Source organism: Bemisia tabaci, chromosome 3, assembly GCF_918797505.1.
Source record: "Bemisia tabaci chromosome 3, PGI_BMITA_v3".
In the NCBI taxonomy this organism is placed as follows: domain Eukaryota; kingdom Metazoa; phylum Arthropoda; class Insecta; order Hemiptera; family Aleyrodidae; genus Bemisia; species Bemisia tabaci.
In genome coordinates, this window is record NC_092795.1 from 5,843,434 (window position 1) to 5,870,950 (window position 27,517).

General features: G+C 40.2%; 1 protein-coding gene across 1 annotated transcript in view; it reads right to left on the minus strand.

Moving 5' to 3' along the window:
* Nep5 (M13 family metallopeptidase neprilysin 5) overlaps positions 1–26,028 on the minus strand; it is an 81,501-nt gene extending 55,473 nt beyond the window's left edge. Inside the window, exons 1-2 of the mRNA XM_072297551.1 lie at positions 25,807–26,028; positions 4,370–4,457 (exon numbers count right to left, since the gene is read on the minus strand). Of these exons, the coding sequence (XP_072153652.1) occupies positions 4,370–4,457; positions 25,807–25,873 (155 nt within the window). The 5' untranslated portion in view covers positions 25,874–26,028. The remainder of the gene's footprint in view (positions 1–4,369; positions 4,458–25,806) is intronic.
* Positions 26,029–27,517: the final 1,489 nt, after the last annotated feature.

A 27,517-nucleotide genomic window follows, 5' to 3' on the forward strand; every position in this document is an offset into this window, starting at 1 on the left:
AACCACAAAATTTTGTATTAACGGAGTTATAAGCTTTTAAAGTTTCCAAATTTTGTCCGACCCCCCCCCCCCCCCCCCCCTGGACTCGATCCAACGTGCGGCAGGCTGAAAATTGAAATCGACAAACATTGCTATGAATAAAAAGAAAAAGGAGGAAACGAAATCACCCTATTGGTTAAGACTGTTGGTTGTTGAAGTCTCAGGGAAAAACTCTGGACTTAAGAGCTACATAGGAATAAAAATAGGGTCCTCCGTGGGTTGCCAGTGGTTAGTCTATCAATTCACTTATGGACGCATTTGTGCTAAAAGGAATTATAACTATAGGACTTGCAGGTAATATAATTCCTTTTAGCATAAATTGACGCATTTATGCTAAGAGGAACTAAGTTACACGCACACCCTATGTACATAGTCAGGGCCGGATTAAGGAGGTGGCCACATGGGCCGCGGCCCATGGCGGCAAATCTAAGGGGCGGCAAAATTTTGCAATTTTTTTAAGTGTAGGTACGAAAAAAAAATCGGATTTAGACAAAAAAAAAATACAAACAAGAAAAGGCGACAAAATCTCTCATTTACTGAGAGTATGGTAATTTCTAATTTTGTCGTCTCTTAGTGATACAAGAGACAGCACCTACAATTAGTCGAGAGACTCGTAGAGAGAAATGATAACGAGGACTTGAGATGAAAAAGAGAAGCCCTCGGCGTGGTGATCGGCATGTAACACATATTAGCGCCTACAAGACTGCACGAATACTTCTCGCATTGCATCAAACACAGTGCGGTCAGCGTGAAACGCATAGCGCCTACAAGACTGTCTGAATACTTCACGCTTTGCGCCAAACATGGGTGGCCTTGTCCACACAGAGATAGCTTTACGAAACTTAACTTTAAAAAAGGTTTTCTTTCGAAACATCGAGAAGTAGAAGCTACCAATTGAAATTGTTACATTAATAAAATGAGTTCAGCTTGAAATTGTCCAAGGGCGATGTTTTCTTTCCCACCAGGTTCAACGTCTTCTCTCAAACAAGTTAAAGAATTGTATGTGAACTCACGTTTCGTCCCCAATCATATTTCACTCTCAGTGCAACGGACGAGTTCTTTGTCGTCAGGTACCGTTGTGTCGCCACTTTTCGGTCAATATTCTGAAAGGCGCCATAAGCACCAACTGAAAAACGATCGATTTTAACGCTAAACTGACGACGTCCACGGACGTAGTTTCCAAGTAGAGGAGGGATATTACATTTAAACAGACATTTTACGTTGGATTGATAGATTCAACCGGAGACTTTGGCAACCCGGCTATCCATTCATTTGCATTCCCTTTTGCGAAGTCATCTCGCGGCGTCCCAAGAAAGCGTGCCCAAGGTCAAGACCAAATTTCATTCAGCTGTGTCGAATTTTGAACGAATACGATTCCGCCTAGACTGCGCCCTGCCTCCTCCTCTCCGCCGCCCCCCCCATCCCCCCATCCCCCCCAATCCCCCCTCGCGCTACTGAAGGAGCGCAATCTCACGCTATTTAAAAATCTAAGGTTAGAGGGAGCGGAAAAATGAGAATGAAGGGAAATGGAGCACTCGAGAATGAAGATTATCCTGGAACGGACAAGGCTACCACAGTACTACAGTATGCTTCATCCAACAGAGAGGTAATGCTCATTTTGCATTAAGGAACCACTATTTCTGGCTCATTTTAGAAACAACATATGGATTGCATTTTGCGATTCGGAACTGTAAATCTGGCTCATCTGAAAAAACACGTACGTGCATAGGGAAACTACTGGCACATACGTTGTTTTTAAACTGGGCCAGGATTTATAGTTCCAAATTGCAAAGTGCAGTCCATATATGCCCTTGGTTTCCCTGTCCAGAAGGGTGTTTTTACAGAGGAGCCAGAGATAGTGGCTCCTTGTTGCAAATTTTACTCCAATTGGACGTGTTTCTGTCAAACGGAACTATGTGTATTACGCCCTGTTATGCGTACATTCTTATGGATCTCAGGGTTCATGTCTTAATGCACATAGTTCCGTTTGGCAGAAATTCGTCCAATTCATGGACAATTGGACCTCGTTTTGCAGTAAGGAACCAGTATTTCTGGCTCATTTTAGAAACAAAACATATGCAATTGGTTAGAGCCGCAGCCGCAGGCTCTTATTGCAAAAAAGACCGTATAGATACACGAAATCGGTGGGTTAGGATTTCCTCTCTGAGAAAAGATTTCTTTCAATAGACTTGCTAACTCATATAAATGTCTACTTAGATCTACAAATGAGAATGGAAAGTGGGGTGGTCACCGTGCAATTTCCGAAGTGCCACACTTTTAGATATACTTCAAAAGTTCTTTTCCGTGGAGAAAATTATATGAGAAAACACACCTCGTCATCCTCCGGCCAAAATATCACAAGCGCCATGCGCGACGTATCAAAACTTTCGCCGCCATTTCATTTTTCTACAGAAAAATTGTTGGTTGAATCTGTTTGAAAATATCACTGAATTTTATCGGCAGCACAAAGAGAATTTAATGTAATTTTCGGACAGCTTTGTTGAGCAGTTTCTTTGTAAAAATTAAAATGGCGGCGGAAATTTTGAGACGTCACATGGCGCTTGCGATACTTTGGCCGGAAGGTGACGATCTCTTTTCACTAGAATTTTAGCTCTGACTCGCAACCAGTTTGCCGACAACTTGGGTGCGCTCTAATTTCCCAGGCTGCGATCGCGATCGGATGTCACAACATATTTCGTTGGAAATTTTTAATTTCAAATTGATTCAATGTGGGTTAATTCCTCGAATATTCATGAGCGGTGCGTCCCATCGCGCAGATGGTAATGGGCAGCTCTATCGTCAAGAAATGGTAACTTGGTGAACAAAATTGACTTTCGGAGTAGCTATAGATTTAAAGTGTGTCTATGAAGACGTGTACTTTTTCGTTTCCCATATCATTAGCTTGACAAAACGTTGATCTGCTAACGTAAAGACTTATCTCGATTATCTCGATTTCCGCATGAGTCTCAGCAAGCAGGGATTTGCATATAAAATGGATTACATTTTGCGCTAAGGAACCACTACTTCTGGCCCATTTTAGAAGCAACATACATACCATTGGTTTCCCTGTGCAGATATGTGCTTTTAATGGGAGAGCCAGAGATAGTGGTTTCTTATTGCAAAATATAATCCAAATAGGGCTCACATGGAACTTTAGATACCTTCACATCAGAGGAGCGACAAGATAAAGGTAGCAAAAGTTGTATACGGTGGGCCGTTACTACCCTGGTAAAAATTGGCAGTAGCATCTATGTTCCAAAATACCATAGACCTACAGCCGGCTGTAAGATTTCCAATAGCTTCTTTAGCCGGCTACACAATTTCTTATAGCCTTTTATAGCCGATGGTGATTTAGCAACAGCCAGGCGATAAAGTGTATGCTAAAAGTTACTAATTACGGATGCTCGGACTTAGTGAGTTTTTGGACTACTGCTCTCTTTTTGGGCCGTAGTATCTTAATTTATTTTGCGAGGAAAGCTCCGTACTTTTGATGGATACCTGCCATTACTAATATATTAAAGCGCCTTCAGTTTCGTATGATACTGTGCAATAGTGTGAAATAGTCGCTTCAAGCCCGTGGCAGGCGGGCAGCCAGCGCGAAACACGCATTGGCGCCTACAAACCTAACGGGGATACTTCACGCGTTGCGCAATGCGTGAAGTATCCCTGTTAGGTTTGTAGGCGCCAGTGCGTCGCCGCTCCGCTTTGTGTAGGATCTAATATTTAATCTGGTGGAGTCAGCGTTATTCAACTCATGATTTTGAAATGTCTGCACATCCTGTATGGATTATTCTCATTTTAATTGATGAAGAAAAAAAAAATATTTTTTAAAGGAAAATATATTGTGTGTTTTGAAAATATTTAGGTGGTTCCGTATAAAACTTAATGATTTCCAAAGCATACGAATTTCTACACAATTTCTTATAGCCTTTTATAATCGATGGCGAAAAAGCAACAGCCAGGCGATAAAGTGTAAAGCCCGGCGATAGGAACTATAGCCCGGCTGCATAATTTTTTATCGCTTCGTATAGCCCGGCCGTATGATTTTCTCCGCATTCTACAGCCAGCTATATGATGTTCTGTAGCCTTCTTTAGCCGGCCATAAGAATTCCTATGGTATTTTGAAACGCAGAGCTTATCGCCAATTTTTACCAGGGTATTCATTGCTAAAGGGTCTTTAATTAAAGTGCTTTTGCATTTCTTGCCCACCATCCAACCAACATTGTAGTGAAAAAACCATCAAGTCGAGCGGGTAAGAATTAATTTACTCATCCGATCGATTTAGTTGATTTTTAAGAGTGCAATACATGTATGTTTCAAATAAACTTACCAAGTGGCTTTTGTTGAGACCTCTACTAAATGCTGATTACTAGTGCTGTTCTCAACCCCGGCCGGCATTCTGTCGACCGCCGCGCTCCCTATGAACAAAATTAACAAATAAAATAAATCATCCAGAACGTATGATAAATCTTGAAAAAGATAGAAATGCAGCCTTTTAAAATAATTTCGACTTACGTTTTGAATAAAAGCAGGTATTTATCAGGGGACTAGGGGTAATCTCGATTTTTCTCTAGTATATTTCAAGAGAACTTATGGTGTGGCGAGATTATTAAAAGTGCATACCTATGCAGGTGTGCTCTTAAGAAGAACTGCGACGGGTTGGCCAATGAGAATAAACGAATAACCGCAAACATCAATTTAAAGAGAATTTCATTATCAATCGCGCGGTCTAACTTTTCAGATCAGCAAAAACAGACTTCATGATGGTCTATCCATCATTACTGATCAGTTGCCACATATTTATTTATCGCATTTGTGCTCTTCAACTCAAGATACATTGAAAAAGTGCTCCGCATGCCTTAGAAACCTCACGAGCTAACAAAACACCATTCACGTTTAGTGTTCTGAGGCCATATTTTTCGGGTTTTAGAGGCGCCATACTAAGGAATAATAGCGTTTGAACATATGAGGGTTGCAAGACTTTCTCTGATAAAATATTTATTCAAGAGCTTGGGAAAAAAATAATAATACTGATTTAACAATTTCGTAGTTATATGGAGTGCCCGACATGTTACAAGTACATTTTACAATAAAAAAAATGCTAATTTGACCACCCCCGTGGTTAACTTAGCTGTTAACTATTGTAAATTGTACATTAGGAACATGTCGGACGTATTTTTTAACAATTTAATTGTTAAATCAGCAATCCATTTTTTCCGTGAGAAGCTGAGTATACTTCCTTCGAAGAGAGTGGACCTAACAGGTTGAATTAGGAATAGAATCCTCCAAAATTGTTTGAGGAGCATACACAAAAATTATTAATTAAAATTAATTTTAATCGGCAACGACTTTGATCTATTAAATTTTAAAATAATACAAAAGTTTACCGTTCAGGGGAGCAAATTCTAAATAACAGCTTCAAGTTCCGTCTTACTGCACTGAGAATTTTCACCGGATTATCACTCTTTTCATATTTATCACAATTTTGATCAGTCTTTTTTCACATTAATTGAGCAAAAAGATCGGGAAGACAAGCAATTTTTGCGCAGCAAAAAAATTAATTACTGTGTTTTATTTACTCTACATGACAACGTTGCGGAACCAATTGAATAATTTATCTTCCCACGAAGCACAAACACTCCTAGTCGGAAACTCTTCGTCATACCTTGAGCACGTTAACATAATTAATTCTACAATTTATGAACTTTGTTTGATGGCAAAAAATGAGCCAGCCCAAACTACGAAAACCTACATCCTCGCTCAGACCGGGAACCAAAGAAAACCTATTACGGATTCTTATAGAATCTAACATTTTTAGTCAATCACCCTTCAAAATGACGCAAATCCTTTTTTGGATTTCACTTTCTATTATTTGGCAGTGGGTCAAAAATGCATTCTTGCCATTATATTTTTCAAGTGGAAGGTAAATTATCTTTTTAGTTTCACCCCTGAAATTTCTTTTAGCTTTAACTAGGCTAAGCGCAAAAAATATACGACTGAAAAACATGTAGCAAAGCAAAAGAGTTTCTGAATAATTACATATTATTTTTCTTCCGATTTTTGTAAAACACCAAGGAAATTAAGTTCAACTTTTCTTTCAAAAGAAAAGAAAAATATATATTTTACTCGTAACTTTTATCGTTAATATTTGACCTTTAAAACTCTTTCAATGTTCACAAAATTTCAATAATAGATACATGGTACAAGAAATTGATTGACTTCAAGCATCTAAAGAAGAAAAGGCACCAGGGAGATGTGTTCAACATCTTGTATTTTAGAATGGCAGGGGATGAACAAAGAAAACGTCTTGCTAGAAATGGAAACGGGAGGGTTGGATTTTCAATGTTGACTTTCTAAACAGGTTCACTTGTACCTGTTAAAATGTTGCAGGTTTCTGCCGGCCTCTGGTCCCCGGAATCGCAACAATTACAATGCAGAGTAGGATCTTTCCGGAATGTATTATCGTTCAGCTCTGCCCACAAAACAATCAAGGCCGTTTTTCGAACACGTTGACAGAATAAGGAGAGTTGTAATCATTTCCCGTGCGAATCATGGGATGGATAGTGTTTTAGATGGCACATTGTAGCAACAATAGATTCAATGCGTCGTATTTGCAATGGCTCCGACGGAAATAATCATAGGACTGGGCGCAAGTGGACGTATTAAAATCAAAAGGAACTATATTCATTCTTACATGAACCTTGAGATCCATATGAATACATGAATGACAGGGTTCAAGTCACGATCAGTGCGCGATTGGTTGTCTGTTTGGATGTATGCCTGAGTTTCTCAAAAAGTAATTTCCTGTTGACCGGACGGTAAGATGGCGCACAGTGGATCCAGTCAATTAGAGAAGCCGGACATGAAATTTTTAACTAAAGCTGCAAATTTTGACGTTTGATTCGTAACATCCTAAATTTCAAGGGGTCCTTCCTCAAGATAATATCACGAAGAAACCAATGGTACCACTTCTAGAGCCCCAACATGTTTTATTAACGGAGTTATAAGCCTTTAAAGTTTCAAAATTTTGTCCGATCTCTTTCATTAACTCGACCCACCGCGTGGCGGCTGCATGGTCATGATCATACTGTGACACTCAAAACTTACGGCATTTTTCTGTGCCTAGTTTTGATGAAGAGGTAATAATTTATTTCAGAACTACGCGCAGACATTTCCGGTTTCAGAAATGGCACGATATTTTTTCGGAGATTGAAAAACTGAACGGCTAAAAATAAAGCAAAAGCAAGGTAAGATTCACCACCAGTGCTGAGAAATTGTTAAAAAAAACTAAAAATTCAGCAGTCTCAAACATTTTTACAAAACGTTATACTTCTTCATCAAGTTGCTATTACTCTGTCTGCGTGTTTGTTTTCATCTATCGCTATGCTGTTTTCTGTTGACTCAACGAAAAATCTCGTAACTGGAAAATTTTTCTCGATGTAAGATTCAAGTATTATTGTCGTCATATATATATATATATATATATATAGTCGCTTTACAACGCACTCTGGCGTTCTACGACACCCAAACGCCACATATGCCTGTCTTCCCAGAGGTTATCGGGCAACTGACACCGCAACATCTCTTCGTCAACGCATCTTGTCGTCAGATTACGTAGTAAAAAAGGAATTAAATAACTTAAAAATCACCCATCTTTGTGATATTGTTATACAAGGGAATCTCGAGAACGAAAGAAAAAAGTATGGCGACCAAACGTTCGTGTTCTCTGTCAAAATTAGACAACGCGGTGGGTAACCACCGAATAAAATATTTCAAGGCATTGCATAATGTACGTGAACGCATATCGTCGCTCCTCTGACGTAAAGGCGTATCTTTATTTCCACACGAGCTCCGGAAAGTATAGAGTTAAACGGAGCACAAGGCTCACATCTGAATTGTGATACTCCGTTACGTCAAAGCGCTTGCCACGGTGCGCGCACTATCGTGCCGCATTGCAACCACAGGCCACCGATTCTGCACCCAGAAGAAGCCTTCTTGCACGAAAGTGGGCGTTGGAAAACTTCCGACTTCAACGCAACGCGTCGACTAGCTTTTCAGTGCAGAGAATCTGAAACTTGCGCTGTTAGATACGTGACGATGTCATTAGGGTCTGAACGGCCGCGGCCCCTATGCTAAAAGACGTCCGGTCATTGCAAGATTTCCGGTCGATTCAACGAGGTCTCCTGTGGCGGTTAATTTAACGCAGGAGCAGTTTTCTCAGTGCTCAGCAAGAACATTTAGCTACACCTATGAAGCAGATCTTAGAGTTACTCTGCAAAACGGATTTAATCCTATTCTCTAAAAATTGAGACCGAGTTACATTGATGTGCAGATGACAGAAATAAATGCAGGCGGGTCAATGCAAACTTTAGTTCAAGAAGGTTTGGGTTTCATCTCGATCCAATACAAACAAAATACCCTAATGCTTCCCAATTCAAACAAAATACCTTGAGGCTTTATAAGTGGTATGGCAAACAAAGGTAAAAAAAAAAATTTAAAAGAAAATCGTTTGTCTGCAGAATACAACGATTGAGTTTTCAATCACTTTTCAGATTAGCGGAAAATCAAACGTTTCCGCACGAAGGTTTTGTGGGCCGATCCAAGGCACATCCGGTATATCTGGTGGGTATTAATTTTCTTCTCATTAGACCTCGACAATTGTCCGAACCTATTCGAATTTTAATGACCAGTACATGATGACTGACTGCGATAGTTGCATAACTTTTTCGCGGATATTACTATCAAGATTGCGAAGATCATTTCAAAGCGGCTTACAATCCATGGATTGTCAATAGCTAATATAAATATGGAGACGATGTGGACGTATTCATGCTCAGAGGAACTATGTGCATAGAATTTGCGATGATCAACATAGTTCCTTTTAGCATAAATACGTCCACATATTCTAGAGAACTAAATTTGAAAGAGATTTTTCGTTGACCCAACAAAAATTCTCATCTGGGACTATGGGGTGTATAAACTGGACAATTTCTCTCAGTGCTTATGGGCGACAAAACTGGCTCTGAGTGCAAATCACGAGGTTGATTGAGGAGCGAAAACTCGACACAAAAGATCGCGAAAGGCGAGGAGTACGTGCTATTCATTATAAACTAGACATGTTTCTTTTTCCCAAAAAATGAATAAATAAAAAAACGACGCATAAAAATCAAGATACTGACGGCATCGAAATATCTGCACCGCAGTAGTCATACAAAGTATTTGAATGGAAGTATGAGCGGGTGTCGTGTTTTCTGTCAACTCAATACGCATACGTGGTATCCATTCACACGGGAAGCACATATTCCCGAGAGCTCCTTACTTAAAATTCTGGACAGAAATGTTGTTGGTTTCTTCTCTTTATTCAGAAATATTTGGAATTTGCGATCGCGTGTTTTTTGCATCCTTGAAAACGATGACTCAAAAATCAGTCCCGGCATTGTCGAATACGTTGAGTCACATCACCTGCGACATTATTTTCCATCTGTGATCTTCTCATTCCGAGTCTTGGAGTATGGTGCGATTCGCTTTATTTCTGCCATACAAATGCAATTTATTTTAGAGACGACCCCTCACCAACAATCGAAACAACGTAATTGAGTGGGCCAAAAGTTAAAATCGGAAGTTAACGCTATTTTTCACCTAGTGATGATTCAACATAGCAATTACTATAGCAACATTTTCAGCCAGAAATAAAAATTGGGCTCTTTGCAAATGACAAGTTCTTGCAAATTAAGTTGGAGTTGCCAGACCAATAGTTCAACTCTTTTGTCATCATTCATTAAGCAAATCTGAGTGTTATGGCTTCAGAGAGTAACCTTTGAACTAAAGGAATGATAGGATATAGTGAGGTCGCTAAAATATATTGCCTCTGGTAGCAGTGTCCGCTTCTGGCAACCGCACAGTCGGTTCATACGTCAGAATCTGTAGAGCTAAGTATTGCGGTTCGTATACGCGAACTATTTCTTTTGTTTTTCGACGATGCGTCTTGAAATCAGTTTTGGAGCTCCTGGGTGCCTGGGTGTGGAGGAGTTACCGGCAATAATTTATAGTGAGGATTTTTTTTTTTTTTTTTGCATGTCTCACGGAGATAAAATTTCTGATCGCAGATGACAAACTTTAATCGGTCTAAGCCAACCCTACGCCGTTTTCATGTACCTTGTTATTTTAAGGATGGTCACGGACCAAGAATAACAAGTTCTCTCAAATCTCATTTCTAAAATTGAAAAAAAAGTTCGAATCCAAGTAGAGGAACTATATATTTTTGCACATGATTAGTCATATAGTCCACGAGGGCATGTTTACTTGTGCTGTGACTGGTTCAATGAATCATCAGTTTTGCACCATAAAAAAATAAATTAAGTACAATTATTTTCCCCCAAAATAAGATCGCAATAATTATCTGATTCAGTCATTGCGACTAGAGGATATTAAAGCTCATTAGTTATCATTAGATACTTTCACGATCAGTGGTGAAACTTGAATGATCGATTATCGATATTTCTGCATTTGAAGGTGTGGTAGAGAATCGATTATTACGGTGTTTCTTGCGAACACCCTGTTCATCGATCCCTTTCTATACGTTTAAATGGCAGATCAATCAATATATCGCAGAGGATGCCACGCCGCTGTTCAAGATAAGCCACGGAGTAATTCCAACAAACGAACGAATCGATCGTACTTATGATACCACCCGCACATCATCCAGATCTGCTAATAAACTGTAATTTAAAAATAACGCCTTAGGCTATTGATATATTGAACGTCTTCCAATTAAATTGATCAGATATGAATGACCAGCAGATGGAGACGAGAGTTTGAAGCGATCGAATCAGTCAATCGATTATCCTTGTCCGAAGAATAACTCTTTCTGCTAAATACATCATTCGTGAAATGAGAATTCGTACTTCCTGTTCATTTGAAATAGTCGCAATTTTAGTCCAAGCTTATTGATCGAATGACGAGACGGTTGGTTGGATGCTGATCGAGATAGATGACCTAAGATCAATTGAATGGATGTCAAAGGCGCCCGCAACAAGTGCGCATCCACTCATTCAAAGCCTCTGGTCTCTCTAGCTGCTCATTACATTTCAGCTGATTGGATGTCAGTCGGTGCCTTCAAATCACCCTCTGCAGTCTATTGATCTTCAAAAACGGAAACTTATCTGAACTTTACTGGATAAATGCAAAACAAATGGTGATATTGTTCGCAGTGGACGACTACATTTTTCAAGATTACCATTGCAAGATGGTTATCAGTTTCTCATTGGGTAGGAGGAGTCTGAAATTTGAAAATTCCCACAAATTACACTAACATTTCTTTTCGATTTATTGAAAGTCAGAAAATGAGATTTTGTTAACTTGTGCCATCACAAACTTCATAAAAATTGAATGATGGGCGAATTTATTTACTTAATTTTTAAACCTCATGTTGTGTATTACATTTAAGGAAATATTTTCAATTTTTACCCTTGTGACGGTATGGTTGGCAATTGGGCTACATTTTTCAATTAGGAACTATAATTTCTGGCTCAGTTTAGAAACAGCGTATGTACCATTAGTTTCCCTGAGCACATAAGTGATTTTACAGATGAGCCAGAATTTATAGTTCCAAATTGCAAACGCCAGACGGCAAAGGTGGACTTCTCCTTTCTCCTCGAGAGTAGCCATAGTTTCACTAGATTCTGAGGGTTATAATAAAGGAGTCAGTGTTCATACTCTCGAAGAAGGAAATCTGCTGGTGTCTACTGACTTCGTTTCCCTGACGTAGAATAGTAGAACATTTGAGCGGGAATAATGGAGATAGGACTCACTATACCATGAACGAATTTTGACTCGCGAATAAATGATTCATAAGATAAATGACGAGTAAACACGACGCGCACTTAAAAAATACGAAAAAGTAACTCAGAAATTGAGAAATACGCAATTCAAAAAGCGGAGCTCTTCCGCAAATTTAAAACGACCCGGTTTCGCGCCGAACTAAACGATGTCATCCAGTACCAATCAGTAGCGAGCACGCGGCTCTACGATTTCCAACAAAGGTGTTTATATTCCTCGTATGAGAAACAATGAGAAAGTCGGAACTATACCTTCAGTATCAAAAAATTGAATCTCATGTATGTTATCTGTTGTCGACGAGCAACAATTGTTCCACATCGAAAAAGTTTTATTTTAACAAACATCAGTAGCAAATGAGAGGAAATACCGAGTTGACTTCGCACAATGGATCGGATCAATCAGAGAGGTTGGGCAAAAAATTCTTGACGAAAACTGAAAATTTTGATGTTTATTCAGGGCCGGATTAAGGGGGTGGCCACATGGGCCGCGGCCCATGGCGGCAAAATGTAGGGGGCGGCAAATTTTGCGATCTTTGTGAATGTAGGTATCAAAAAAAGAGAGAGAAAAATCGGATTCAGAAAATAAATTACAAACGAGAAAAGGCGACAAAATCTCTCATTTCTTGAGAGTGAAAGTACAGTAATTTCTAATTTTGTCGTCTTACGGTGATACAAGAGACAACACCTTTAATTAGTCGAATTAAGCGAGAAACCAAACACGCAATTTGACCTGGAACGGAGCGTTGCGGCGGTCGGCATGAAACGCATAGCGCCAACAAGACTGCATGAATACTTCACGCATTGCGTCAAACACACTGCGGTCAGCAGCAGTCGTCCTGAAACGCATAGCGCCAACAAGACTGCATGAATACTTCACGCATTGCGTCAAACACACTGCGGTCAGCAGCAGTCGTCCTGAAACGCATAGCGCCTACAAGACTGCATGAATACTTCACGCATTGCGCCAAACAGTGTGGTCAGCAACGGTCGGCGTGAAACGCATAGCGCCTACAAGACTGCATGAATACTTCACGCATTGCGCCAACTCAGTGCGGTCGGGCAGCTGCGGAAGTTAAAATTATTAACCACGCTTATGTTTGTTCTTTCATAATCTTTTTGTTCGTTTTTTATAAATGGAAGGCCTTGTCCAAACAGGGATGGATTTACGGAACTGAACTTTTATTAATGTTGACAGGGCTTTCAAAAAAAATGTAGCCAACACGAGTAAACGCGTCTCATACACCCCTCCTCCACCGGCACGTTCACTTGATGGTTTTTATAGATCGTATTCAACAGATCACACAGGTGAGATTATATTGATATCGATTGGTTCTTTAAAAGCGATTGGTGATTTCCATTGGTGAGAATTCCGGATCTCTCGTGGTTTTCGACCTGTTTCAGATTCACACCAGTTAACGAAACGCGGAAATTTTCTCCAGAATTTTGGCTCCGAAAATTTGCAATAAATCACCACGTAATCTACTCTCTTGGTGCGCTTTCAGAATTATAATACAAAAAACACCAAGTCTTGTGACCCATTTTGTATAATTTCCATTGGTGAGAATTCCGGATCTCTCGCGGTTTTCGATCTGTTTCTGATTCACACCGGTTAACGATGCACATTTCTCTCCTGGTGGTCTACAGCACCTTCACACGCATTGTTTACAACTCGACCATGTTGATTCGGTCAATCTTGTCCTCGCTTAATTGACATGGTTTCTCTGTGCACATGAGCCGACGTTGCCTGAAACATCGCCGATGGTCACAAAACCCCATAATTAATCCGTAATTGTGAATATTTTTGCGGTTGGGCTGGCAACGCAGGTGGGAAACAGGCTGAACGGGAAGGATGTCAGGTGAATCTGCCGGGATTGACCTTGGTTGAAACGGAAACAGCTGATGGGCCTCGGGAGTGCATAATGATAATGACTGCACTTTCTGTTTGGACTCCACGAGTACTTGAACAAACTGTTATCAGTTCCTGCCAATGGAGGCTCCAGTAATGACGTCAACTTCCAATACGGTACCGTGGGACGTGGGTTGGCACCATGGACAGAATTTTCCATTGCGACTCGCAGGGAGCTATTGGTAGAGCTTAAAATAGTCCGGCAAAAATACTCTCGCGTGGTGAAGCTAGACCTTTCATTGGTTAGCAATACGACTATTTTTGCTGCTATTTGATATTCATCTTATGCGCATCAGCGAATTCGTTTCAAAATTACACCGAAAAAAAAGTGATGCCGATTTAACATTCTGGATGTAAAAAAGTGTGCGAGAACTCTCAAAACACTGAATTAAGAGCCTCAGCAGTTATTTTAAAATCTTGACATTGCTAAAGTGACAGATGTAGCGGTGAATTCAACATTTTGTGAGTTCTTGTACAATTTTTTACATCCAGAATGTTAAATCAGCATCACTTTTTTTTCGGTGCGCAGTCATAATCTGGAACCTGGAAGTTCAAGGAAAAACACCCTTATGTGTAGAGGGTACTCATATGCAATTGAATTTTTTCTGGAGAGGGAGGAAGAGGAGGTGTGATGGCTGTTTATTTCAGAGAGACTTGAGTTGAACATTGAGAACTTTTTATTTCCGAGATCAAAGCTGGAACTTTGTCCCTGTGCTGCGTCCCTCAGAAATTACCTCTTCGTTTGCAATTAATATAGGCTAAGTGGTCAGCAATAATTCGTTTGGCGAAAGAGCCGATGTTTGAGAAACTTGTAAGTGACACTGTTGAGGACTTAGTTCATCAACCAATCATGAGGCAATATGTCGATTCTGAGCATACAGCTGTTGAAAAATGTCTGGAAATAAAATATTTATCTTAAGAAAATAACACCGAAAAAAAAAGGATGCTGATTTAACATTCTGGGTGTAAAACAAGGAAAATGAATTAAACAATGGGAAGTCTGGAAATAATCATCTTCTGTATAAGAAATAATTGTTTACAATTAACATTGATCGAATGTCAAAAATACAAATTACGTCATCTGTGTAATTCAACTATCATCGTATCCGAGTTAAAAATACCTGTTATTATCTCAGATTTCGTTCTAGCGTTGATTTCTGAACCGCTTAATAAGATTTTGATGAGCAAACGTGTGTCGGATTTTCCAGTTTAAATCTTGTCTAGCGGCTCATTTAGATCCGACGACACTAGGTAAATTAAATTGAACTGAATAAGTGATGTTTTTTTCTTTTTCCCCTTTTTTTGAACGGAAACGCATCGCAATTTGCACCAAGTTTTGACTGAGAAAAGACTTTATTCCTCCATATAACTCAATGTCATGGACAAAAATCAACGACCATTTTCTTGTCAAAAATTACACCTACCCAGTAAGAAAAAGTAACTGGCATTTTGCGTTCTTACGGGAAGTAGAACGCAAACTGGCCTGAAGGTGCGATTAATATATTTTTGTTTTCTTTGGAGGGGGGTTGACTAAATCTTTGGTTTACATTGACCAATTCGTAGAGTTCCAAATGTTCAATCTTGTCAAAAATCAGGCATTAGCCGCCAAGATCGAACTAGATTGCATTGGTGAAAATTTCACTAGGCTGGCCACTCGCAAATTGCAACCTCTGAGTGACAGTGAGGGAAACAAGGGTAGCAGGACACTTTCTTCATCCGTAGATGTCTCAGAGAAATCAACGGTTTTGATCGATTTAACCAAAAATTCGGTCGATCAACCGAGTCTTTTTGGTTGATAGGGTCCCTAAAAAGTCACTCGAAATAATCCAAAGTATCCATAAACCAGTGACCAATTCAGTAATTATAACTTCCGCGAGGTGGTTAAGTGACAATAACTGGGGTGAGGTTGCCACTCATTTTTTTTTTTTTTTTTTTTTTTTGGTTTTTTATTTTTTGCGGCTAAGCTGAGCCAGTGACAGCTTAAAACGTATTCTGCCTTTTTATTGTTTTGATGTTTTTAGCCTTATTTACCCGGTTTTTACTTCCTTCCTAATGCATTAATATCTATTAACACAGTAATGTTTAAATAGATAACTTCTCCCTTCCTTCAAAATGCGACTCTTTGTCTTTCTACACTGTTGAAAATCGAGGGGTGAAATCCGGTGCCGGAGTCCTAATGTAACTAATGTAGCTCCTAAAAACCCCAAGTAATATGATACGAAGGAAAACTAGCACCATAAAAGCGTATGGCACTCCAAAAAAAGCGTAAATTCCTAGAAAAGTAACCTAAAGGATCCATAAACAATAATAAAAATTTAAACAGCGGGTAACAAGGCTAATTTTCACATAAATACCGCCAAAACGTTTCGGCTAAAAAATCACCCTTCCTCAGTTCAGCTGAAACGTTTTGGTAATATTTATGTAGAAAATAGCCTTGTTACCCGTTGTTTAAATTGTTATTATTGTTTATCTTGTCAGGGGCTGCGGAGCATCAAACATATCTCAGTATCCGCAAACATGATAATTTTCTAGTGCACAGTTCTGCCGTGCTAAGCAAGAACGCCGTAAATCCATCACGATATTCCCGCGTTTTTGTTTTTGGAGCTTAACACTTGATAAAATAAAAACTGTTTTAAACCAATGCGACTCAAATTTTCAGGTTAAGTTCTTGATGGTATTTGCGAAGGAATTCCGAAAAAACATTGTCCCAAGGTACACAAGTTTTTCTGCTATGATGCGTTGTTTCAAAATCATGTAAATTGGCGTTTACGGCGTTTTTGCGTTGCACGGCAGAGCTGTCTTCCCCCTCGAAACTCGGCTTGGTGCGTATTTCTGTGAAAATCGGTCCAAACAACGCTGTCTAAAGGTGGTTAAGCTTTAAGTCGGATTACCTGGTGAAAATCACGTGATCGGCTTGGGGGGAATCCTGGCTGGGGGCGCTCACATCCTCCCCCGTAACTCCTGGTCTCGGGGCACGGTTAACTCTGCGGGCGACGGCGCATTTCCCGCGGGTCTCGCGGTTTGGCGGTGCGTTCGCGGTCTCGCGTTCGGCACGCGACGAGTGGGAGGAAGGCCGATGCGGCGGCCGCGGGTTGCACGGGCAGGACTGAGCCGGGACCGGCCGTCCATGCCGTCGCCCATCGCCGCACCGGCCGCCTTCTTGCTAGATCGTGCTCACAAATCACCAGTTTCCCCTATTTAAGTCCCAGGGAAATATCCACATTTCATGGCATAACTTGGCAACCTTAACCGGCCACTGGGCGCTCCGCCGCGCAATGAGTCGAGCCATTACAGAATGTTGGACATACAATTGAGGAGTTTTCCGGAAAAAGGGCACATAGCAAAAAATAGCGTTTGGGAAAAATGCATTTTAGGTTTCCATCATTAATTTCTGGCCTGTTATGGTACCTTTCATCGCAGCTTGGACTCCCGATTTCGAACGAAAATCACTGTCAGTGGCCATAGAGTAATGATCAAAACTACAAATGCATTTCTCTAAAACGCAATTTTTTGCTATGTGCCCTTTTTCGGAAAGCTCCTCAATTTTAGACTAAAACTAATCGGCAAGTTTGATGTTTATTTAGCCTCAGTACACTGTCAAACATTTTGGAGTGAAATTCTATGCCGAAGTCTAGGTGGCATCTCTCTAAGTTAGTCAACGGATTGTTTACAACCAAATCTATGTCATTAATGAACGGATAAGTCAAAATAACTAGACAGGATCGCTGGAAAGCTAAGACTGATTGCAGAGATTTCCAACTTTTAAGTGGATTTTACCGCTCGAATCCATTGCAGTTACGTAATTATTAAGGGGTTGTCCGAAGTTGCGTCACGAAACATTGCCTGGGGAGGGGGTCGAAAATAACGAAAAAGTGCATTACGTAATTTAGGAATGCTCTTTCAACGAAGATATACCTAACTTTTTAAAGTTCCCGCGTGCCCGACATCGTCTATCGCCATTGACTCGCTCTATTCATCCACTGAAAAAAACTAACGGGCTCTATAGACATGCCGTCCATCCGAGCTCAAAGGCCGAAATTTCCGGGTGTTGGAGCCATAGCTTCGATTGCTCCGGGTGCTACGCCCGGAACTTTCGGCCTCTGAGCCCGAAACGTGGACGGTATGTCTATACAGGGTGATCCAGAGTTAAATGGCCGGACTGTAGGAGCGTGTTTTATGGGTCAAAATAGGATTTTTCGTTGTACAAAGTTTTTTTCCAAGAGTGCCCTCAGTTGGAGCTACGCCCCCTCACCCAAAAATATTTTCGGTAAGTAAAGCGTATCTCCTGAATTTTGGCAATGATTGTGAGCCAAACCTCATGAAAATTTGTACTCTCCTGTACTTTTATCCCCGAAATTCATAGAAAATCTAAAACAAATCGAAATCTCAATTTAAAGAGGGAGTTTGGGGGTGTTTCGGCTCCTGCAGTCTGGCCGTTTAACCCTGAATCACCCTGTACAGCCCGTAAGTACGGCTTCCGCGCCCGTTTTTTTACAGTGTCGTTACCAGGACGTAGGAACGTAACTTTATTCTGAGGTTGCAAAATTCACTCAAACGACTCCATTTCCCACAAAAATGTACTTGCGCAACTTTTGCATAAAATTATCAAGACTTCTGAACGAGATTACCAGAAAATTCCGTAAATTTTCAATTAAGAACGCCTACAATTCTTATAATAAAAATGCAATTTGCAAGAGTGAATTTTGGCAACATTAAATGAAGTTACGCTCTTTCGTGAGGGAGACAACATATAGATCGTATTCGATACATCAAACGGGTGAGATTGTATCGATATCGATTGGTTCAAAACATAAACATAGCCTCAAAAGTCAATTGAGTAATCTGACGGAACGGGTTTTTTGTGATAGATTTTCGATTCGTATGAGTACTAATTGGCCGAGAGTAGTGAAATCGCTATGAAATTTCTCATTTTCAGCTTTTTGACAAGAATCTTAAAATTTCGGTTTGTGGTTATGTTCTATTGTTTCGACATAAACGATACATCGAATCACTATCGAATACGATCCATTGTGCGCCGAACATCATCGTCGGCTGCGGCCACACCGGTCACCCGACTCACGCACAACCGAAACTAAGGTTCGGTTGCCCGATTTATGCCCTCGGGAACTTGGGTCTGTTTTCCCGAGGGCGGTCACATTCAGTAATGGTTTGGCAATGCTGGCAAATGGACAGGCCCAGAGCAGGACGATTGACAATATTTTCTTAATTATTCCGAACTTCACTCTCTGCTGGCTGCCTCACTGCGCGGTCGTGCGAAAAGTCGGATTCCGCGCTCAGTGCCGCACAGTGGATCGAGTCGAATGAAGAGCTCCAACATGAAATTTTCAACTGAAACTGCAATTTTGATGTTTAATTCGTCACATTATACATTTTGAGGGGTGCATCTTGTAAAAAATGTTATGACAAAACCAAGGGAGCCATTTTTAAAGCCTCAAAGTTTTGTATGATCGGTGTTACAAGTTTTTAAAGTATCCAAATTTTGTCCGAATCCTCACATTGAATCGATCCACTGTGCGCCGCTATACGCGTCGAACAAACGTCTCGCGAATCACTACACTCATAGTGCTTCAAGCATGACGTCATGAATAGCAAGCCATGGTCAGTGATTTTTGATGATTTGATCATATATCAGAGCAGTGGCATTTTTCGATTGGAAATTTACAAAAAGTAGAACTGTCTCGAACGGATTAAGTAGCTGCGTACATTGCTATTTTGCCTGTAATTTCCAAGACAGGCCAGAAAAATTTCCGTCAAGCAGCAATAGTCAAAAGTACCATTATTAAATAGTCATCGACATCGATACATTGAAATTGGCTTCAAAATGTAAACAGTACTTTTGACTTGGTTATAAGACTTTCGGGGATGATCGTTATCACGAACATTCCCGAATAGCTAATCTACAGGCTGAAAATATCAATACAGCAAAAATAGTGCACCTAAAAGTTAAAAATTGAAATATGCGAATGTTTTTTTCAAAAATATTATAGCTCGATGGATTCGGACGCGTCTTCAAAGAAATGACAGAACTGATGCGGGTTTATGCAATCCATGTACGAGCTAATTTGAGCCGTTCTCTATCACCAGTCGGAAACGCCTTCAATCCGCGCGATACTTCACCGCTCACACCAGAGTTAATATATTTGTATTACAAACTACTTTATAGAACCCTTCGCTTTTTGAACATTCATGAAGTACATATGGACGTAATTATGCTAAAATGAACTATGTTACACGCAAACCCTATGCATATAGTTCCTTTTAGCTTAAATACGTCCATATTGTCTCATCTTTAGTCGGAGAAACCTTTATGGAAACTGTTAGCATTACATTACATTGATCATACCTTGAATGCAATGCGCAAAAACATTTATATCCGACTAAATGATAGTTTCTCCAGGCTGCCAATAATTTATGGATGATCATACAAGTTTTGAGTAGTAATGGTCGTTATGATGTATCTCCAATCGTATGGACGATCAATAAAAATATTTCTAGAAAAATACAATTCCAGGCCTTTTTTCGTGATTGCCCCTTGCTTCTTCATTTTTTCTGTGCGACTTCTGAATTATTACTTAACAATTCAACCCGATCTTCCGAGCATCATTAAAACGCAATAATAAAATTAGTAGGTAACTCAGCAATAAAATAATCGTTCCAACACGCACACGGCTTAGTTACACCCATCAAGACTGAATGATATTTCACCGGTACTCTTCCTTCAGAACTTTCAAAGAAGACGGAAGGATTCTGCTAACGCACTCATCTGGCATAAGGGCATAACTAGATGTTGGAATGAGCCTTGTTTTCCATATGAATCCATGCTTTCCGCGGCTTACAGAGGAACCGCGATAAGTTTGGTGCTGCACTCTCATACTCTCATGATGCAACCGAAACTTATTAGCAGGTAAGCTCGATTCTTCCCTCACGCTCAGGATAATAATAACATAAAGCCAGTGAGCGTCAATGGACTGCAAGGCAAGCAGTGGAGAGGCGTATATGATCGATTATCGATATTTTCCCATTTGAAGCTATGGTAAAGAATCGAATATTAAAGTGTTCGTTGCGCACACCATGTTTATCGATCCATTTCCATACGTTTGAATGGCAGATTAATCGATATATCGCAAAGAACGCTACGCCACTAGAGGCAAGCTTGCTGCAGCTTACACTGTTAAAAATCGTTGATTCCGTCCGACGGAAAATCCGGAGTGAGAATGAACACGGGAGTGCGGTTCAGCGCGTAGGTGCTGAGACGGGCTGCATGTGTAGTCAAAGCACTCCGCACCGGAGCTGCAGTACGGCCCGGAGTCACGCGCACCTTCTCTCCCTCGCACTAGCGCTATATACTGTCTCTTCTCCCCTTTAAGCCTACCACTGTCAGAATGAAAATGAAAACTTTAAAGAGAAAAAAATAGAAAAAATAATAGAATAGTGGAAATAATAGAATAGTCGAAATTATGGTGTAACTAAATGATGTTAAAGAATAGAATTAATTTTAAGAGTAGAGTGAAGTCCAAAAATTATGATGAAGTATTAAAAGAAATCACAGTAAATATAAAACAAAGTAAAGGAATGAGAAGTAAATAATTAAAGAAAAAAAAATTAAGTGCTTGAAAAAATAAAATAGAGTGAAGAAAAAATAGAGACAACAAGGAAATAAAACAAAGTAAAACGATAAAATATAGTTAAAAAATATAGTAAAGTAAACTAAATACACGGACAAATCCAGGTGGATTGAAAATATCTTAGCGGCCCGTTCAAATCGACGTTAAATACCGTTTTTGCGTCATTTTCATGCATCGTTCGCTATAGCTCAATCGGTAGGGTCGTCGGTTAGTGCTAGGTAGGTCCCGGGTTCAATCCCCAAGGTAGGTAGAAAATTTCTTATCTTCAAAATCGGTTAAATCACGTACCAATGGTTTCATTATTTTTATTTTTCATGGTTTCAAAAATTATTTCCACAATTAACCCCTTTCCACCATCCCCTAGCTGCGAACCCCTAAATTTGCGGCTCCCGCGAATCCGTCCGGCGTCGGAGTGATTTCTATGCGTACGGCACCCAAAATCCGTCCAGCCGATTCTCCGTCGGAGTGACTCCTCGGTCCGGCGAAGTGAGGGCCCGTTCTTACTCGCGCTTGTGCTGAGTCTCACTCCGTTTTTTTTAACAGTGTACGGTTAACGGGTCCTCTTGTTCGAAAATTATGCATGCAGCGATAATGCAACACGTTGACTTCACACATATTTATGATGATATCGACGGTGAAACTACCAAACCACGTATCTCGGTTTGCGACGTCGCAGACTTCCTGTCATACTTTATTTTTTAAATGAAAAACTACTTAACATCCAGTCTTGAAAATTTCTGTGATTTTTCCTCTTTGTGCGGAGAAAACTCCGTGAAAATTTCAAGGAATGATACTGATTTGGTCTACTTCAAAAAAATAAAATGTGAGCGTAGATTTTTAAACACCGCAAACGAGATACGTGGTTTGGTAGTTTCACCGTCGATATGTGAGCGTGCAAATAAGAAATACGACAGAATCTTCCTCCCCATCAAATTAACTCCTCGATGAAGGATTATACGGCTAATCCTTCGGTGGCCAGACACAGGATCGTAACTCCATTCCAAGGTTGCGAAATAATTGAGTCAAACAATTCAATGTTCTCTAGGAATATGGAGATATAATATCTGTCCACTTTTTCAGCTGATTCCTCCGCGTATTTGAAAGAAAACAGTAAAATTTTCGGTTAGAAATGACCGAAAGTCTCGTAGTGGAAATACGACTTGCGAGTCTAAATTTTTAAATGTTGATGCGCAGTTCAGTTCTTTCAGTCTTGAAAGATACGAATGTTTGGTGGCGGTAATTTTACAATGCTAATTTTTGAGTTCCAGAGTCGCGTGATCGTAATATGATTGTGAGTGCTTGAAACCTAATCTTCATTTTTCAGTGAATTTTCCTGACTTAGTGAGGTTGTGATAGTTAATTGGTCCATCAGATGTGCAATTTACGTCATTTTGTAATGGTGAGGTTGTCTCAGGAGAAGGAATCCAGAAACAAAAAACCCAGACGAGGCTTAAGGTAAGTGGATGAAGTGGATGATCTTGCACGGAAATCTTATTTTGAGACATTGAGATGCCCTATAATCGTCCTTAATTTGATTCAAAATGAATTTTTGGAATGTTTTATCGTTCATTGTTCATTCACCTTGTATATTTCAACCGTAAAACTCCGAGAACACGTCTCTTGGTTTGCAAAATAGCATATTTCCTTTCGTCTTATTTTTGTCCTTCTTTTTAAATTTTCCACGCGTTTAAATTTGACAATTTTTCATTGGCGGATCCAGCAATTTGGCAACTTGGGATTTCCTCCATTTAAACCTATGGAAACATATCGATTCTTGGAGGAATCAGGTGCTCCGACAAGAGTCGATTATTTAGCATAGGTTTAAATGGAGGAATTCGATGTTGCTAAATTGCTGGATCCGCCTCTGCAGTTTTTTCAGGGAAATATTGATCATTTTCAAGGGACTCTTCGAGATTCTTTGAAATATTACCCCCTTCTGCTTGAAATTGCTATCTTTTCTCAACATATCCCCTCCCCCCACCCCCAAAAAAAAAGTCACTGAAATGACATTCCAGTATTAAACCTTAGTTTTTCGCGTTCGGGTGGGTAGGGAACGACAACCATGATGTTTCCTCAAATGTACGCAAAATGAGAGCTACAGTCTCGGGTGCGTCAATGAGTGTGCTGAGCGCACATAAAACCACACCGAAGTCAGATTTCTCAATAATTCCGTATATTCTCAGAGAAAAGATGTCTTCTCCGATGTCTTCAAGTCTTCCGAATTTTGTTCCAAATCGCCTCATAGTAAAGGAAAGGTTCCTAAATCCTGAAATTTCAATTTGAAGTTCATTGCGCCATTAGGTTGCATGCAATTTCCAGCCTTGAATGGCTCTTTTTCTCGAAACTGGGTCAGACATAGGTGTAGAATCTGTCGTCCTTCCGACGTAAGGGCGTAACTCTATTTCGCCGTAAGCCGCGGAAACCATGGAGTTATACGAAGAGCAAGGGTCACGCGGGAACTAAGTTAGGCCCCTACGTCAGGAGAGTGACGAATTCGGTGTAATTTATTAGTTTGCACCGCGGCAAGTTGCACGCACCAACACATGGCGCGGCGGCTGACATTGAGTGCGATCACCCAACTGAGAAAACACGGGAACTTTCAGCTGAAACTTCAGTCGACGTGGAAAATGTTGATGCGCACGGAGGACGTCCTGTTCTTGACGTTTTCGTGTCTTTTTCTTTTGATTTCCGTCCTGTTCCTCATCGTCTCGTTTCACTTCCTCGTCAAGACCGTGTCGTGAGCCGTGAAAACGAGTCTATTTTCGCCTTCGGACAACAACCTCCGCCTCCCTCGACCGAGCCATGCCTCCGTCGCACCTTGAGCGGTGAGTCCCTCACTTCACCTTCGTCTGCAAGAGACTACCGTGTGAATTCATATAAGGTATACCACAAAATGGGGTATAAATGCAAACACCCCATAACTCCCCCCCCCTCCCAATCGCTGTAGGACATTTGCAAAAATGCTTTCTTTTTTGAAGAGGGGGACATTCGCACAAATATGCATTATTAGTTATTTTTAGTTATTTCCTTTTACAAATAAAATGAAGGATACGTAGGGTTTGGTTCGGTTACGTTAGGTTTATTCCTTTGACCCTGACCTTTACATTTCATCCTTAGAAGATTCAACCGTAATTCCTCATATATCCATAAAAAGAGGAACTTTTGAAATTTTCCTGATGATTGTGAACATTGGACAATCCCAAGCGTGTAAAAAAGTTTTTGTGATTAGCACATAAGAACAGGAACAAACATTTCAAATCTTGTTGCCTCTTGTAATTTGCCGCTGTAAGCATCTGCCATCTTTGCTTATCTGTGAGGCCACCGCGACGGTCCTGCCAAAGATGCAGAACGAATGGTATCTTTCTATGTCTAATTCTAGACAGAAACACAAATGTTGACTTGGGACACTAGTCAAAAAAGTATGTCAAACACTGAGAAAAAACTATGGTTTATAAACCTATTAGAGGTAAATATAGAACACCTATAACAGTCGTAAATAAACTAATGATTCTCGGTCTGTGAACCATACTAAGGTCTCTGTACCTAATTAAGGTACCCCGTACCATAACTAAGGTATATGTGCTATTATTATATGTAGAGGTACTACTATTAGTGGTGTTCCATATTTACCTCTAATAGGTTTATAAGCCATAGTTTTTTCTCAGTGAAGGGCGAGGCAGGAGATGCCTTTGCTGTTCTTACAAACACACTCCGAGCATATGTTTTACACGCTTTGTCGAATCACGGCCGCTCAGGGCTATTCTCAGTTGGTCTGCCACCGTCGCGTAGTGCGAGAGGGGTCCGCGGGGGTGCAAACAACCCCCTGCCCCCTCCCCCCGGCGACTGAAAAATTCTCAAGAAAACCGTCATTCTTCGTGAATTTAAGCCATATTTTATCCTTCGTCTACGTGCACGAACCTCCGTTTTTGACATTGGAAATTTTTTTAGAGAACCAGGCGACGTAATTTCTTAAAAACTTCATCAAATTTTTTTCTCTGTTAGTAGAAGATTTTGTATAGATTTCAATCTACATGGTTAGCTTGTTCTTAAAATAAAATAGTAGCGAGAATTTTGAAACACTATAATGCAGATACGTGGTTTTGCACTTTGATTACCAATATAAAGGCAACATCTCAGTGTTTCAAAATTTTCTCACGAGCACCAACACACACTGGCTCAACTAAAGATACCCGTTGTAAGCCTTTACCGAGTACCTCAGTGATTTAAATCAGTCCTCTTTAAACAAACAAAAAAAAAAAAAATGTCCAACTCAATGTATTGAGCATTTGTTCATTTGATTGGCAGCAGTAAAAACCATTAGCTGAACAACTGAAGTAAGTAATTCTCTCTCACATTTATGAGTATAAAATTGACATACCTGATTGAGAGTCATTGATAGCCTTCAGGAGAATGCCGTCAAAAACAGCTGAACCATCCGGTGGCATCACAGTGTAGAACTTAAGACCCGAAACTTCAATTATGTTTACTCAAAAGAAACGAGATTTTCGATGAATTCTCATTCACGCACAAAGATTGTATCACTTCTTAATATGTATACCGTGCAAAATGTTGAAAAAATCCGCGTGAAAAGAGCTCAATATTTAATACTGGAATCACGTCACTGAGTTGATTATACTGAAATTGAGACGAGTAATAATTTTTAAACGCATCCCACTTTCTTTCGAAATACCCACAATTATTTGATTATTTTACTCATTTTATACAGCATAAAAAATTTGTTTTGCAGATACTTCAAAATACTTCGGATAATTTGTTTTTGGAAAAATTCCCTCTAAACCTATTTACAAAAACACACATACTGACTAAATATTCAAAAAAATAGACGCTCGGGGGTCAAGGCTAGGATGAAATCACGACTTCCTGTAAAAAGCTATTGATAAAAATAAATTATGCTCACACTACGGCTTTGAAGTATCGGATGATTTGTGTGTACTCTTCGTAAAAATAAAGAAGGGATAAACAAATCCCCCTCTCTTCTCATTTGTGATCAGTCCGTCTGCCCTGCAACCTCTTAGCAGTTATTCCCCAGTCAAAACAAAGCATCTTTCATATGAGAGCAACTGATATTCCCAGTGACGTATGCAGGCCTCCACGTTTATCTGGCCGTTAGACGAACCCGCGAACTTCAGAGTAAAACCATGAATGACCTTAGATAAATGAATGAAATTCCCTCTCTACCGGCGCACGGTGGAACGTTGCAACGGATTTGCGTCGGACAAAATGGATGTTGACTTCATTCTGGGGTTTTTTCTCGTTGTATTTCTTTTTTTCTAACAGCCGACTTTAAAAAAATGCGATACAGCAAAGGGGATCAAAGTTCACAAAAACGACATATTAAGAAAGAATACGTTCATCGAACTCGGTCGGACAGTCGGGCGCTCTTACGTTTCAACGAAGAGTTCTCTGGTAATCTTGATACGAATTCTGGTTGTTCCTCAATGAAATTTTGCGGAAATACCGGGCGTAAAGTTGTAAGTATTACAATTGGGTAATGGAGCTTTTGCAGGCCACTGGAAGTACTGAAAATGTAGGTGCTTCTTCCACTATAAAATTATACGAATAACCCGATGGTGTGCTGAACGGGAGCCGAACATTGTATTGAAGGGGTGGAATTAGTCCGATATGCTATGCTTGATACCGATGAGCAGACATTACAAAACTATACTGCAAGCAGCAATAACTGCTCCCAAGTCACCTGTTTTGCCTAGCGAGATATTAATGGCGAACCGGTCGGAACAAGACAGAAACAATGTGAGCCATGTATTAGGTATTATACGCTACAACAGGGTGAACCTGACCGGAATGCTGCGAGCAACTGTTACTGCTCCGAAGCCGCTCACATTGCCTATCGAGGTATTGAAGGCGAACCGGTCGGAATAAGTTCGGCACAATGTGAGTGATGTATTACGCTACTACAGCTATGAACAAACCGATTGAACCTGGCCGAAATGCTGCGAACAACTATTACTGCTCCGAAGCCGCTCACATTGCAGATCGAGATATTGAAGGCGGACTGATTTGCACGAGTGAGACATAATATGAATTGAATATTATTCCTTTAATACGAC